Source organism: Electrophorus electricus, chromosome 18, assembly GCF_013358815.1.
Source record: "Electrophorus electricus isolate fEleEle1 chromosome 18, fEleEle1.pri, whole genome shotgun sequence".
Classification (NCBI taxonomy): domain Eukaryota; kingdom Metazoa; phylum Chordata; class Actinopteri; order Gymnotiformes; family Gymnotidae; genus Electrophorus; species Electrophorus electricus.
Window position 1 is genome coordinate 6,962,191 of NC_049552.1, and position 16,055 is coordinate 6,978,245.

Genomic DNA, 16,055 nt, shown 5'->3' on the forward strand with positions numbered 1-16,055 from the left:
CTCTCGGAAAAAGTGTGAAAAAAGTCTGTTGAGAATTTCTATCAGTATTCCTGTTTACAGTATCTACTCAGTCTTGATACATTTAACAGTAAAATTAAGAATGAAGAAACAAACAAACAAAAAGCTTGCTTGGGCGACAAGTAAGTTTAATTGCATCATTATTAAAATCACAAAATGGCAACTTTTTAGTGGTAAAATTCTGTGTAAAGCTAATCTCAATGTCTGGTATGCTGGATGCGTGCAGCCACAGTGTTATTCCAAATGCCCTACTCAAACATTTCATTCCCCCTTTCTTTCTGTGGAATATAAATCAGGTTCAAGACAGTCTCTCTCTCTCTCACACACACACACACGCACACACACACCACCATCACCAGCTATTCTGGCTCACTGGCTTGTGATCATGTGACAAAGTTGTGAAAGTTCAACATTTATTACTGAACCCAGGCAAATACACAATGACCACATTTAAAACAGTAATATTTTCATCTGCCTGCATGGAGAAATTTGCATAAGTTCTACCGTTGCTCAAAGTGCTTGTATCTGATGGAATTGTATACCAACCTGGGAAAGTACCTTACCACTCTCGGTGTATGCTGGATGTTATCAGCAAGAAGGCAACCACTGGCTATTCATATGAATCTGATCATCTCTGAGCCAACTTATATGCACAGTAGTCTCAGTGTTAGTCACTGAAACACAACAGCAGCCTTTTATTGTGCAGTTTTCTTCAACTATTTCAGGAAGTAAATGCTGTTTTGTAATCAAAGTTGCAGATGTAGCATAGCTGTAAGGCTACAGTAGTGCAGTACCCATACTGCACCAGTTAAAGCATGTGCACTATGCAGTCTAAGCCTAATCTTCCTTAGAATTATGTCACGTCTCAGTGCAAGTGACTCCAATATAAACAATTCATTCCCAGATAAAAATGCCAATAAATTAATTCATTTTCCTCAAAAGATAATTTCCTAGTAATTTTACCCTTACAATTGAATATTTCATATAATCTCCACCCATATATATGTAGAAGTAGTTTACAAAAATTTGTATCCCCTGTATATCATATGTATGAATTAAGAGCTTACAGAAATAACCCACAAAGGAATGATTTGTCGACAGACGTGGAGTGTCTGTATAAATCATTTATTACCAAGACACTGAAGGCGTTGAGGTTGCGCTGCATGGGAGAGTTATGTGTACAGGTCTTAGGCATTTCATCCAGTTTTGCTTCACTGCAAGCACACAGGTTGGGCCCTTTAAAACGTGTTCGAGTGAAGATGTCAACATATCCTTCTTGCTTTATACGTAAGGCCTAAAAAGGTTTAGGAGTATCCCACTATCATAGTCAGAGGCCACACACTGCGTGTGTAACAACTGCTGCGGTGCACATCTCAATGTTTCTCATTCCTTTTTATGTAATGTTCCTCTACACAGTACCCTTAGCATGCAGGCTGTAGGGTACCAGGCTAGAATGTTCCCTTGTCTTCATGATTGACACTCCCATCCTTCCAGACGTTAAATATTTCAAAGCGTTGAATGTTGCATTGTATCATAAAGTGGCACAGACCGGCTAATGAACTTAATAACCATATATGGGTTTAGGGGTTAAAATGAGAATTTATGAGTAACTGCAGAGAACATATACTCCATACTGAACTGCTTCTTTGCCTATACTGTGTTGGTCAATGGAGCACACCTGTACTGAACCAGTCAATGGAGGACACCTGTTTTTAGAGCTGGTCTAAAAGTGAAGGCAACACTTCATTACAGGTAACATTTACAAAAGGCACTGGGATGTGATATATTATTAAGCAAGTATCAGGTGCCATTGCCAGATATCTGTGCATTTGCACACACAGCCACATGCAGCAGAGAAATAATGCAGAGATCAGTCATTTAACAAAGACAAGCACTACCTGGAACATTTTCCTTTTTTACAATAAAAAAAAAAAATACAGTTGTTAAAAACACCAGTATCTCGTTAATGATGATGTGTTGAGGCAGGTTTCACTTGATTGTGCCATATGTCCAGAAGGTCAGTAGCTCAAATGCAGTCCGGGTTAAGGTTTGCCAGTTTGAATGTGGTCCTGGATAGGGATTGGTGGTTCAAATGTAGTCCTGGATAGGGATTTCTGGTTCAAATGTGGCCCTGGTTAGCAATTGGTGGTTCAAATGTGGTCCTGGTTAGGGACTGGTGGTGATGAGCCACCTAATATCAATGTTCAGAGTCTTCCAGAGGATCACCTGTATTAATACTCATAGTTCACAGGCATGTGAATAATGGAGAGCCTCAAGATACTACAGTCTGTCTGCATTTGACTAGATTACAGACTGCAGAAATCTGCACTTTATACCCACATCACTGCAAATATCCCTGGCCTTAGGTTGAGGTATGCAAAAAGTATGAATGAAAATGAACACTTTTATGGTAATAGTTGAGAGAGAGCATGCCCAATTGGAAACAGTTTTGTTTGCTTTTATCAGTACTACTTGTGCACTCCATATAGAAGCAGCATATCTTATAGCATCTTATAAAGCAGAGATTATGGTGGCAATTCCAGTAACCTTTTTTCTGTGATCTCATTATATTCCATATTTTTCTTCTCATGAGTCTGGCAACAAGGTTTTCTTCTGTTTCAGCTTCACATTGTTTTCACTGTCAGCTCTTAACGACAGGTTCAGCATGCGCTTGGATGTGAGGCGAGCTCGTACGTCTGCCTGAGAAAGACACTCCTCCAGTCTCTGAGCAAGTCGCTGTGACAACCAGGAGGACAGCGCTTTGGAGAAGAGGCGGGGCCAACAACACCAGCCGCCGATTGTTCCTTTAACCCCTCCTGGCCCACACTCCTTCAGGTCCAGCTCGTGTATCAAGCTGCAGAGGTCCCTAGGCAGGCAGTACCTTCGGATGCCCCTGAGGTCTTTAGGAACATAGCAACTGGCACCAAGGCCCTGGAAGTCAACCAGCCCGAACCCTTTGCCACGCCTCTCGCTGTGCAGTCCTGCCCACAGACTCGAGAGCGCGGCATTAAACACCGGGGCCATGACAGACGACGCCCCCCTCACCCTTTCCACCCATCCTTCCCTTGGCTTTTCCTTCCACTCTTCTTTCTTGCTCATCTTCTCTCGCCCCAGATTCCCGCTACATCTATGCTCCCTCTCATCCACCTGCCCTTCCCTCCATTGGACGAAAGCCCGCTGGGCGTCGGCGCTCCAGGCCACGAGCACCATGCCCCCGGCCTGCTGTACCACCTGGCACTGGCCGTAGAGCCACGGTGCGGGCCCCAGATGCGCCAGCGAGGCCTGGGTGCTGGAGTGGGCCCACTGCGCCAGGCGCACGTCCACGCACAGCTCCTCCTGCAGGCCGGAGGCCAGGGCGCAAACAGCCGCGACATGAGCCACATCATCCGAAGAGCACACGAGCAGCACGGGCTTCCTCTCCGCACAGCGCCACACTGACCGAGGATAAAGAAAAGGTGAGATTATTCCTGTTCACAGCACATCAAGTTATGAAATACAATTGTGATTCATAATGTATTGAGCACCATTTCAGATGGGAGAGTGAGAGGAGTGTTTAAAAAAGGAATAAGATTGTGTGGCTTTAGAGAAGGGGAAAAAAAGCATGAGGTTTCTTATAATGTTAGGGACATACCTGATGTCTTCCTTTTAATCAGACTGTAGGTGAGGATGGCCAAAGTTGTTATGGCGACCAAGAAGGCCAATGAAATGGCAAGAATGAGTCCCAATCTCCTGTGAGTATCTGAGAGAGGGATTTAGTCAGTGAGTGAGTGTGTGTGTGTGTTACTGATTTTGGCAGAAAAGATAATACAACATGGGAAAAATTCATGACTAGGTGTAGCTGAGTAATGGGCAACTAACAGAATCAACAGTCATGACATGCACGCTGCTAATTGGGTGTAATTGACTCATTTAGTGAAAGGGGCGTGTTCAAATTAATAGCAGTGTAGAGGTCATTCATTCTATGAAGAAACAGGTCTCAATTATGGCCCTTATTTAAAGAAGGAGGGCAGCAAATGTCATACCTCCTGGTTTTAGCCTTTGCTCAGTGAGTAAAATGGGTCATTCCAGACATTGTACCAAAGGAGAAAGAACTTTGATCAAGAAGTTGATTGGAGAGGGGAAAACATATAAAGAAGTGCAGAAAATAATTGGCTGCTCAGCTAAAATGACCTCAAATGCTTTAAAAGAGCAAACAAAACCCAAAACACGTGGTAGGAAAAGAAATACTACCATCCGCGTAGATCATAGAATAACAAGAATGGCAAAGAAGCATCCAATGATCAGCTCCAGGGAAATCAAAGATCTCAATTACCTGTGAATACTGCAACAATCAGAAGACACCTATGTGAAGCCAAACCATTTCCAAGAAACCCTCGTAAAGTACCATTGCTGAAAAAAAGACGTGTTGAAAAGGTTACAGTTTGCCAAAGAACACACTGACTGGCCTAAAAAGTAGCGTAACATTCTACAGACAGATGAGAGCAATATTATTCTTATTGGGTCTAAAGGCCACAGACAATTTGTGAGATGACCCATAAACACTGAATTCAAGCCACAGTACACTGTGAAGACTGTAAAACATGGGAAGTACAAGCATAATGGTTTGGGGACGTTTCTCATACTTTGGAGTCGGACCCATTTATCGCATATCAGACACCATGGACCAGTTTGAATATATCAAAATACTGGAAGAGGTCATGTTGCCTTATGCTGGAGAAGAAATGCCCTTGAAATGGGTGTTTCTGCAGGACAACGATCCCAAACACACCAGCAAGCAGGTGTTATGAAGTGTCCAGCCCAATCCCCAGATCTCAGTCCGATTGAGAATTTGTGGAGCGACATGAAAAATGCTGTTTTTGATGCAAAACCCAAGAATGCAGAAGAACTGTGGAATGTAGTCCAGTCAGCTTGGGTTAGAATATCTGTTCACAGGTGTCAGATGTTAGTTGACTCCATGCCACACAGATGTAAAGCAGTTATCAGAAATAAAGGTTATACAGCTAAATATTAGTTCAGTGATCAACAGAAAAGCTAAATCTGTAAACAACGTTCAGCTTATACTGTAAATATTCGAGTTTGTAAATGAAAATGAAGACAAAGACACTGCTATTTTTTGAACAGCCCGAACAGGGGGCCGAGTACTAGTGAGCATCAGAGCCTCTATCCAGGATGAAACAACCAAGGGCCAGGATGATGTATTGTGCTGAAGTGAAAACCTCAGCCAACAGATACCTGAGGAGGATGGAAATGTGGAGGAGCAGGAACCATCATGGGAGGAAGACCACTGTACAGTTTGAATGGCCAGCATATAGCGGTAGGGGCCGATATGGAGACATCCTACCAATGGCTAGAAAAGTCTGGATTGAAAGACAGTACAGAGGCACTAATCATGGCAGCACCAGGCAGGACCCCAGATGCAGGCTGTACAGAGATGCTCCTGATACAATCCAGCACATAACAGCAGAATGCAAGATGCTAGCAGGCAGGGCATACATGGAACGCCATAACCAAGCTGGCATAGTGGGCAAAAACACTATGAGTATGGGCTGGAAGTTGCAATGTATAAGTTGGATACACCTCGAAAGGTGTTAGAAAATGACTGTGCCAAGATCCTGTGGGACGTCCAGATACAGACAGTATAGGTGGTTAATGACCAACCATCCTGACATGGTCGTGGTAGGTAAACAGCAGATGAGGGCCTGAGTGATGGCAACATCAGGAAGAAGGAAGACAGAAAGTTTGAGAAAACCAAGGGTTGAAGGAAGAGCTAAAAAAGATGTGGAAGGTGAAGGCAACTGTGGTTCCTGTGGTAATCGGAGCACTTTGAGCTGTGACTCCCAAACTGGGTGAATGGCAACAACAGATCCTAAGAACAATGTCCGAGATCTTGGATCTCTGGCAGAGGACCCGAGCTTGAAGGAAAAAGACAGTCTGGAGGGCAAGTGGGAAATTTTATACATACCTACACAGACCCACCCACCCACACCCAACCACACGCTACAATACCATTTTATTAGACACCTGCCCTTTCGTGATTGGAATTTCCGTGTATGGAAATGATGTTTTCAGAGAATGGTATGATCAAGGAAAAACATCCGATGAAAGGTGATCCTGTGAATGTAAACAACTCATCAACGATAGGGGTCAGAGGCGGGTGCCAAGAATCGTTCTGACGAACAGGTGGTGCACAGTCAAGCAAATTGCATCTGAATACAGGGCTGGTGCTCCAACTAAGTGAGCAGTGGCTAAACCCTGCTTGTTCTGATGAATTCAGATTTCTTTTGCATCATGCTGATTGGAAGGTCAGGCTTTGGCACTAGCAGTATGACTCGATCTTATCAGGTGTCAACAGTTCAGGCTGGCAGAGGTGGAGTAATGGTGTGCACAATGTTTTCTTGGCACACCCTGGGTCCCCGGGATACTTGGGGAAGGACTTTTCGACAGTAGGGCCTCATGGCATAAGGACACTTTCAGCAGGACAATGCACCATGCGACAAGGGTCGAATAGTCATGGATTGGTTCCAGGAACATGACAGCAGGTTTTTCCTTGCTTCCCTGCCCTTTCCCAGAGTCCCTGACACAATACGGCCCCTCCCCCTTGAAGTCTTTGTGTGTGTGTGTGTGTGTGTGTGTGTGTGTGTGTGTGTGTTTGCATGGTCACGCCCTCTCGTGGTTCTCACCTGATCCTTGTTCTGTGTCATTATCGTGCACGTATACAAGTCTCTCGTCTCTCGTCTTGTCGTTTGATGTTGTCGATGTTTAACCCCGATAGCCTGAGAGCTACGGCTTCTTTGTTGTGTGTGCTAATAAACGTATGTCTCTCTGCCTCCTCAACGTTACAGTCCCCAGATCTTAATCCTATAGAACATCTCTAGGTCAAGGTAGAACAGGCTGCTCAGAGCATGTCAGTACCTCCGTCTAATTTGTGGCAACTGCGAGAAGCTGTCCTGTCCGCACGGGCCAAGATTCCTGCAGAACGATTTGAACACCTACTAGAATCTATTCAACGGCAAATTGCTGTGGTTTTGAAGGCCAAAGGGGATCTAATGTGCTACTAGAAGGATGTCTCTAATAAATCCATTCAGTGTATATAGTTACAGTACGCCCTGGAAAGTGATATATACCCAACATCCTGATTAGATATAACATTAAATGTATGTTTGTGTGTGTACACTAACCAAACATAAATCTAAATTTCAGCACTCACAGTCAGGGCAAATGGTCCTCCTACCAAGGAGAGCAGGTGCAGCCTGCCACACCTACAGACAGACACATTCACCATACCCCAGTTCAATATGTTTACACAGGTATACTGATATATAATATGAGGCATTGTATGTCTTATTTCTATCAGTATGACACACACACACACAAGCTTGATCTTACTTGCACACACAGTCCTGAGCTGAGCAATGGGAGGCGTATGCTCAGTTCTCCCTGTCTACTGTCTTCTTCCTGTAAAACACATAAAAACAGCCATATGCATTAAGGCTTAATAACTATCCATGTATGCTACTTTCATACTTTTTTTGGCATTAGAAGGGGGAGATAAAGGTCAATAAAGCGGGAAGTTATTATTAACCATCAGAACAGGGTGGACATTTCCGTTCGCCATGCACACTTCGCCCTCCTTCACACACAGCTGGGCAGCAAAGATGGCTGGAACACTGGAGGACAGCTGGACATGCAGACGCCGTAGTCTGGGGACCACGGTCACCTCCCATTTAGAGACAAACCCTAAAAGATATCAAAGACAAGAACGGGGGGGGGTCAGAGAGGTGAGAGGAGGGAGGGAGTCACAGAGATGGGGGAGGCAGAGAGTCACAGAGACGGGGGACGCAGAGAGTCACAGAGATGGGGAGGCAGAGAGTCACAGAGATGGGGAGGCAGAGAGTCACAGAGATGGGGAGGCAGAGAGTCACAGAGATGGGGGAGGCAGAGAGTCACAGAGATGGGGAAGGAGGAACAGAGTCAGAGAGATGGGGAGGCAGAGAGTCAAAGAGATGGGGGAAGGAGGAACAGAGTCAGAGAGATGGGGAGGCAGAGAGTCACAGAGATGGGGAGGCAGAGAGTCAAAGAGATGGGGGAGGCAGAGAGTCAAAGAGATGGGGGAAGGAGGAACAGAGTCAGATAGATGGGGAGGGAGGGTGGGAGAGAGAGAAATCAGTATTTTAGGAATACTTTATGAACATTTAGGGTTGAGAAGAGTCACACAACTCGACAGAGCCGTTTTCTGTGGGTTTATACCTGAGCTGAAGGGACAGAAGACACGGCGACTGCCATTCAGAGAAAACTGGAGCAAAAAAGAAAACAAAAGAAACAAAATAAACAAACGTGCACGCACTAAACATGACCAGAACATCATTAGTGTAAGCTACCATGTGACATCTCACCTGCACCGCTTACCTTCACACACATGTGGGCATGCTTGTCAACCTGAGACACGTTGTACTTCTGTGGGGAGAAAGAGGGGCTTGTGGTTATTTGTTAGATGTACATTTTATTCACAAAATGGTCATCATCACTGCTAAAATCATCTTGTCCTGGAGCAGCGTGTGTGACCACAGCGCCATGACCTGTTCAAAAATGCTTCCTCGCTAGTCTATGGATGTACCCATACAGAGCACATGCAGCGTGTTCAGAAAGTATTCACAGCGCTTCACTTTTTCCACATTTTGTTATGTCACCACCTTACTCCAAAATGGATTCAATTCATTGTATAAATACTTTTTTTTTTTTTTTTATAAATTTGCAACAATTCCAAGCAAACCTTTTTCAATTTGTCATTATGGGATACTGTGTGTAGAATTTCAAGGGAAAAAAAATGAATTTAATGCATTTTGGAATAAGGCTGTAATATAAAGTGTGGAAAAAGTGAAGTGCTGTGAATACTGTACATTCGCTGATGCACTGTACATTTGCAGGTTCAGACCTTAAGGTATAACAAATGTATAGGAAAAATAAATGGAAAAAATACATAAGCTTCCATGGTCTGTTTCTACAAAGGTAGTATAATTTTAGCTAGTGTAATCTTCAGACTCCTGAGTGGAATTAGATGCCAATAAACACTCTTGACAACAGAAATCTCTTGAACTGAAAATTCCCCTTTATGACTGCATGTACATGTGCAACTGAAAAAAACAACATAGCAGGAAACCTGGATTCCTAACCTGATTTACATGATTCATCCGTTTTTTAGCTTTTCTTTTCTTCCAGAATACTTCTGTAGTGTTAGTGAAAGCAAATCCCTAATCCCCCCAACTGTATGAATCTAACCACGAAGAGTGAAGACCAGAACATGCTTTTCACCTGTGCTTCACCGTGCATCTCTCGGAGTTAGAGGAAGCCGAAATCGAACACTACACAGACTGGATCAGCCATGCAATCAGAAAGGAAAACCATGGAATACAAGACTATATCCTCCACTGGTTCCCTGCGTAGCATCAAAGCAAATTTCTGAAGCATGGTCCCAACCCGGGAATTTCAGGGATGATTTATAGCTTGGGGCACTCAACACTCACCAGGTCCGTCTCCCCCAAGGTGGAGTTTTGGGCAGGAACGCACAGCGACTGGTTTTCCTGCTGTTGCCAGCAGAGGGTGACGGTAGGTTTGTACTGGGCAGACGGACAAAGAGGCTTCCATTTAAGAACAGAGCTGCCAAAGAGAGTCACTGAGCTGCTGGACAGGACATCCCCACCTCCTGAATGACAGAATGAGGTCACAGATACAGCCCAACACACAAACGACACCACCCCTGAAACATCCTGACAATAGGATCTTAAGAGTAGCATGAAAGCGTGCAGTACTGTTTTACTCTTTTTGTTGGAAACGAATGACACATCATAAACACGCACACAAGCGAGCACACACAGGCACACAGACAGGCACACACTCTCCGGGTCACATTAGGTCACCTGGCAATATCTTGTCTTTAAGTGGACAGGCTGTGTCTCTCTTGGCATCGAGTGCAGCATAATACAGCTGTGAACAGAAAACATTTTATGGTTGGAATAAGGTTTAAGAAAGGCTACATGGCTAGATTTGGGCTGTAAATGCTGTATTATGGTGTGGATGCAGTGCACAATGGTTGTGTTTGTGTATATAATGAAGCCTTACCTGCACACACATACAGGGTACCAGGTGAGAGAAATTTAAACTGACGGCCCGAACAAGGTCAGTATTCATCTGAAAGGAAAACAACTCTCACCATAAACATTTTGTCCAAACAACAGGGCTTTCACTGCCCATAACAGTTTCTTCTCTCTCATGTGAAAAGGTTCAATAAAACCTTGTTCTGTACTTTCCACAGGAACCCACAGCTACCTGAAGCGGTTGGCCTCCAGTGCATTCCCATTGTAGGTTTTTGAAGCACAACCTGGCTTTCACTTGTTGGCCTGCCTCCATGGTAACTAAGAAACGCTTTGCCAAGATATCCACTGTTACATTATACACAGGCACTGTGTCTCCGTCTTCAGGACTACGAGATTTGGGATATACTGGTAGACAAGGAGAAAAATGCAGATGCTATATATACAATTTACATAATGTAAAGGCAGGAAGAAGTTAGCAGAAGCATGAAATGTAACTTTTCACAGGTGTACGTTACATGGAGATGCCACTAGAGAGAGAGAGAGAGAGAGAGAGAGAGAGAGAGAGAGAGAGAGAGAAAGCCAGATATAGTGAATCATCACCAGTGAATATACTTAGCCTATACATATTGAATTGAATTTAAAGAGAGAGAGAGACATAGACAGAGACCAATAAAACAAACTACCTTCTGTAAGGTGGTTCACTATGTGAGAGGCAGTGATGAGTGTATTGCTGAGTTCACGCACAGACACATATACCATGTAGCCAGCCTGAGCGTTGAAACACTCAAACTTCAAGGTCCACTAGAGGGCGACAGAGTAACATGGATAAGCTCATACCTCCATGGCACTGTATGCACAAGCCCGTGCCTCCACACATCCATAATCAACCGAAATGTCACCACAAAGCAGAACGAAATCAATGACCTTAAAGTCACTCATACCACAGGTGTGTATCCTGCCTCAGGACTACAATGACTCACAACGGGGCACCTAACATCGACTTTCCTGTGGTCTTTAAACAACTGTTCCCACTATAAGAGACAGAGAAATATCAAAGTCAAGAAATCTTCTCAAAACATTTTAATCTATTAAGACTCCCAAAATCATTTTTAATACTGACGATATCGAACTATTTTGGAGAAAAACATATCAGCGGGGCACTGTATATCATGTACACGTGCCAAAGGCGTACCCAGATGGTGCCGTTTCCATTATGGCGTTTCTCAATGAAGATATTCCGAGAATTATTGGTTCCTAATTCAGTGAACTCAATCTGTAGGGTTTTATTATCTGCTGTAAAGAGAAAAGACAAACGGAGAGGAGGGCGATGGAGAGAGAAAGAGAGAAAGCGAGAGACAGATAGATAAATGACACCAAAGACGAAATCGTAATATGCTTTGTTTTTTCATCCTTATTGGTATGCATTTATAGGTATGCACATTTGAACCATTTGGCGTCTTGACTTACACAGAGGCTCCATGCGCAGATGCATACGCACACAGACGTCCATGCTGCTGGACAATACTGTGGAGAGCTTAAGCCGGAGCAAATTCTGCTTCTTGTCTACGACAGATTGTAAGCAACATGAAAAGAAGAAAGAGGCAAACACCTCAGAAAGCTACAAAGCATCTACAAGGTCCTCTGCCATTCTACTGCAGCGTATCACACGGGACTTTGTTCAAATTCCTTTCTTTCTGGATTCAGTAGGTGTTATTTGAGGGTCAAATATACATGAAATCTGAAATGAAAATCCAAATATTTGGAGTCACTGTTGTCATACTTATAGCACAAATTAAATAACTTTATTTCAAAATTAACTCGTCCTCTGTCAGCGCACTACACTGAAATATCACCTGGGATCAACTGATTGATTGATTGATTGATTGTCTGCCTGTATACAGTGGTAGACTATAAGGTACATATACTTTGTTACTGTACTCAAGTATTATCTTGAATATTTGAGTATGTCTACATTTTGATACCTTTTACTTTCACTCCACTAAAAATCACATTATAACAAGGATGGGCACATTGTGCACTTTAAGTGGCTAATTTGCTTTGACATGTTCAGCAGCAATGTAACTGCCTGGAGAGCACAAGGAAGCACACATGGTGAGCGAGTCTGAAAAAATCTTAAAAAAAAACCTAAAAATGACAGTCTGACACCTTCCGCATGTCTTCAGTGGGGCTACGTGAACAGGAGAATTCCATCCTTATATATTCTTACTTGACTTGCCATGCTTACACATAATTTAATCTTTCAAGACGTTTAAAACAAGAAGACCACTGCACTTCATAGAGGCTGCGGGTAAAATATATTTAGTGCAAACTCTTAAGTGCAGTAGTCTTCATGTTTTAAAAGTTTTAATTTGTGACTTGTGTTAGATTTGCATTGAACTGGAGTAGCACTCCCAATTTCACTGTATAATTGCACAATGACAATAAAGGCATCTTATCCTCACGATCACCCCCCCCCCACCCCCCACCCACTGCCCACAGTTGTCTTAGCAATACTGTGTTAAGAAACACCTGGGGCTAACTAGCTAATGTTTTAAGGTATGTAACCTATTGTTCATGAGTTAACTACAGTTGTGAATAGGTGCTCTGTCTAGAATCATAATACATATTACTGGCTGCTTGTTTTCCTTGTAAATTACAGCAAAATGGACAGAGGTGCGAAACCTTTATAGATAATGCTATATGTAGCGTTAGACTGGCAGACCCAAATTAAGTAAAATAGTTAAGATTGTTTTATTGTACATTTCTGAACAATTTTCATTCCTCCATTTGACACCATAATAAAATATAATTTCAGACATTGTCAAAATGTATTAAGTTGTTCAGCTTTCCCCAGTGGATGTTAAATTACATACAGTATATTTCTGACAACTGCTTTCAGCTGAAATGAATAGAAGAAGGAACATCCTAAAACACTACTTTAAATATTATTGATATAACTGTGACATTACACCGTTTTATCACTTTTATAAATTATCCCCACAAAAAAAATCCCGTTTTATCTAATAGATTTCATGTTTTATAATTGACAAACCAGAAAGAAATACGCATCTTGATAATTAGTCTAACAAAATATATCAATATGCATTAAATATGCTTTGTATGTAAATGCAAATTATTTATATTTATAATTTATAATAAAATATGAATACTTGGGCCTCCACTTATGTTATTTTTAAAACCAAAATATCACAATATTACTCTGAATTGACTTTTCTCCCACCCCTATACTATACCCTAAAAATTCTAATTCTAATAGTAATTCTAACACTTGAGTGCATTTTAAAGAATGCACTTATGCACTTAAACGACTTCCGTAAATGGAGTAGGTCTACGTTTGCTAGAGTAATACTTCCCCAGGGGTATCTCTAATATCACTCAACTGGAGTTTTGTGCTTCATCCACCCCTACAATCATCACAGAAATGTGCTGCCGATCTACTATAAAAAGCCCTCAGTGAAGACACTCCAACGTTCCACAAATAAGCATGCATGTAGGCTCGCACAGTGTAATGAACGTGGCATTACTTACCATTGTCAACACAGTGCTTAGGAGGGAGAGAACAAGGAGGGGGGAAAAGGATAAATAAACAACATTTAGTTAACAGAATCTTAGAATAGTTTAAATAATCCATATACAGTCAGTGGAATGAACGCGTTTATTGAAGTCAAACAAGCACAATAAAAAAGCTTTTTGTTTTGTGTCAGTAACCCAGCTCTAAAAGGTGTCGTTATTCACATATGCGCTCTTTATATGTTGTGTGTTTATGCGCAGCTAAACTGTGGCATGAAGGTTCGGGAGCCTCGGGCGGCAGCGCAAAGCCAGACCTTAGATCAGAAAAAAAAAACAAAAAAACGGCGTGAAAAAAACAAAGTTGGGGAAATTTGAAAAGGGCCTAAAATGACGTTTGTATTTTCCACTGCATATCTCACTCCCCTAACTCACGGAGTCCTGACTGATCTACACTGGCTGTAGCACTTCACCACCGACTACCGCAGTGGTGTTCATTCTTACTTGTTAGTTGACGAGATCTTTTAACGTCATTGCTCGAAAACACGCGTCGCTGCTGTAGAAAGTGGGTTTTGGTAATCCACAGGTTAATCCCAGTTGGCCAGTATTATACTTAAGTGGTGCTTGGGGTTCTGAAAGTACTCCCCGAGCACTAGATATTTAGATTTGTATTTAAGTATTAATATGAAGTAATTACTATTAGTTATTATTGGTATTGGTCGATTAGTGTTATTCATATAATGAGCACTTAAGTATTAGTATTTAGTTCATTTTTATTTACAGACGAGTATTCTAGAGTATTCTATATTCGAGTATTTTACACCCATACATCTTCATCACATTTGAGGCATGGCGTAGCGTGTTTCAGTGTTTTTTTAATGAGGTTTTTCTTCTTTTTCTGATAGACTTCACTTATACGCCATGATAAGTAGGAGCCTTTCGACCCACCATTTATATGTACATTTTAACTGTATATCTACCCAACTTTTAACTGTTGTACGAAAATGTAACGCTGATACCATCATAACTAAAGGATCCCGCTGGCACTAGCAGTGCGTGGCTGTAGCCTACACTGCACATTACAAGTGTTACTCAAGTGAATCATTTCTCACGCTTCCCTGTTAGCAAGATGCTAACCGGCGGGATAGAAGTGAAAGGAGCGCTTACCTCCCTGATCTTTAGGACATTTTTCCGCGTCATCTCAAACGCTACGGAGAGATGCGCCAGCTGAAGAGTAAGGACCAGAAACGCATAGACTCCAGGCATTGGACTCGTTTGCTTGAACTCCGGTTTCAACGACGTGTTTTCCGAAAGAACATTGTTGTTTACAAAGGTCAGAGGAGGTGCACACGACGATTATACTGTGAAACTAACTCACACGCCGGTTATAACATCGTCTAGATGAGGGTGCTTTGGACCTGTGCAGACCTGACTGGCACCAAAAAGTGACTCAGAGACGCATCACGCCTCTCTGTCGATTCCGGGACTCGACGTTGGGCTGCAGCGCTACACCTAAAACTTCACACCCTAAAGGAATTTAAAAGATACTGTCACCACCTGCTACTTTAATATCAGCCAATCGTATTACACTCGTGTTACGGTCAGTATGATATCCAGTATGCTAGTACGAGGGGTTTTTCTTGTTGAGTAATCTTACGCCACCGTAGCGCAAGTTCGAATAAACAATTATCTCCTTGCAGCGCTTGGCGTATAACGTGAAGGCATTGAATTGGTCAGGATGTGACCAAGTTGCCTTGTAATTTTAGAATGTAATTTTACAGGCTACGGTGTGCATGTCAGCAGAAGACACCAGTGACTTTTGGCCCCACCACCGAATAATCTTTCTTAGGGGCGGTTTATGACAGTAAACATAATCTGGGCCAAGACCTCTGAGTAGTATTAAATAGCCTGACCTACATGAAACACCTTTTCCCCCCATGTGAATTACACGCTATACTCACCAGTCACGTTTACTAGATTCACTTACACATGATACACTCATCTTAGAGTGCATGTTCTGTGTGCAGTTACAGACTGTAGTTCAGTTGGTACACACGATTTGTCAGCGTCTAGCTCATCATTAGTCTGTTTTTGAGCCTTGCTGACTGGATGCTGTTTGGGTGGCAGACTGGTCTCAACACAACACTAACAGTGAGGTATTCGTGGCACCGTCTTGGCTGTTGAACTGGTACGGTATATCAGCGTTGATAGTTTTTTTTTTATTATTTTAAATTTTTTATATATATACATGCATCATGTCCTGAATCATCAGAAAAAAATGAACAATGTAGTTAGTGATGCAGATCAAAATAAATTAAAAAAATGGGTGTCTTGCAAATCTTCTATTAATGAATGCAGGAAGAAGCTTGCTGATCTAGTGTAACCAAGCTGGTGAATACATCAGGGTGTTACTCTCAT

General features: G+C 42.5%; 1 protein-coding gene across 2 annotated transcripts; it reads right to left on the bottom strand.

Moving 5' to 3' along the window:
* Positions 1–138: 138 nt before the first annotated feature.
* Positions 139–15,835, bottom strand: LOC113590957 (interleukin-17 receptor C). 2 transcript variants are annotated; one of them, XM_035536135.1, is made up of 18 exons: positions 14,805–15,835; positions 13,659–13,674; positions 11,577–11,672; positions 11,302–11,402; positions 11,051–11,140; positions 10,793–10,910; positions 10,620–10,636; positions 10,342–10,542; positions 10,135–10,203; positions 9,933–9,999; positions 9,540–9,718; positions 8,425–8,472; positions 8,266–8,311; positions 7,601–7,755; positions 7,405–7,473; positions 7,226–7,277; positions 3,650–3,757; positions 139–3,452 (listed from the first exon to the last, which is right to left on the bottom strand). In XM_035536135.1, the coding sequence occupies exons 1-18, from the start codon at positions 14,901–14,903 to the stop codon at positions 2,605–2,607; spliced, it is 2,379 nt and encodes a 792-aa protein (XP_035392028.1). In that variant the 5' UTR covers positions 14,904–15,835; the 3' UTR covers positions 139–2,604. The 2 variants fall into 2 exon arrangements, with proteins under 2 accessions (XP_035392028.1, XP_026887099.2); XM_027031298.2 differs by lacking the exon at positions 10,620–10,636 and having other exon boundaries at positions 10,342–10,514.
* Positions 15,836–16,055: the final 220 nt, after the last annotated feature.

Excerpts from the sequence above, each read along its gene's own strand:
- LOC113590957 (XM_035536135.1), bottom strand. The coding sequence starts at position 14,903 with ATGCCTGGAGTCTATGCGTTTCTGGTCCTTACTCTTCAGCTGGCGCAT. Across the intron at positions 7,756-8,265 it reads CTTCTGTCCCTTCAGCTCAG|GGTTTGTCTCTAAATGGGAG; the intron begins GTATAAACCCAC and ends GATATCTTTTAG. Across the intron at positions 3,453-3,649 it reads GATTAAAAGGAAGACATCAG|TGTGGCGCTGTGCGGAGAGG; the intron begins GTATGTCCCTAA and ends ATCCTCGGTCAG.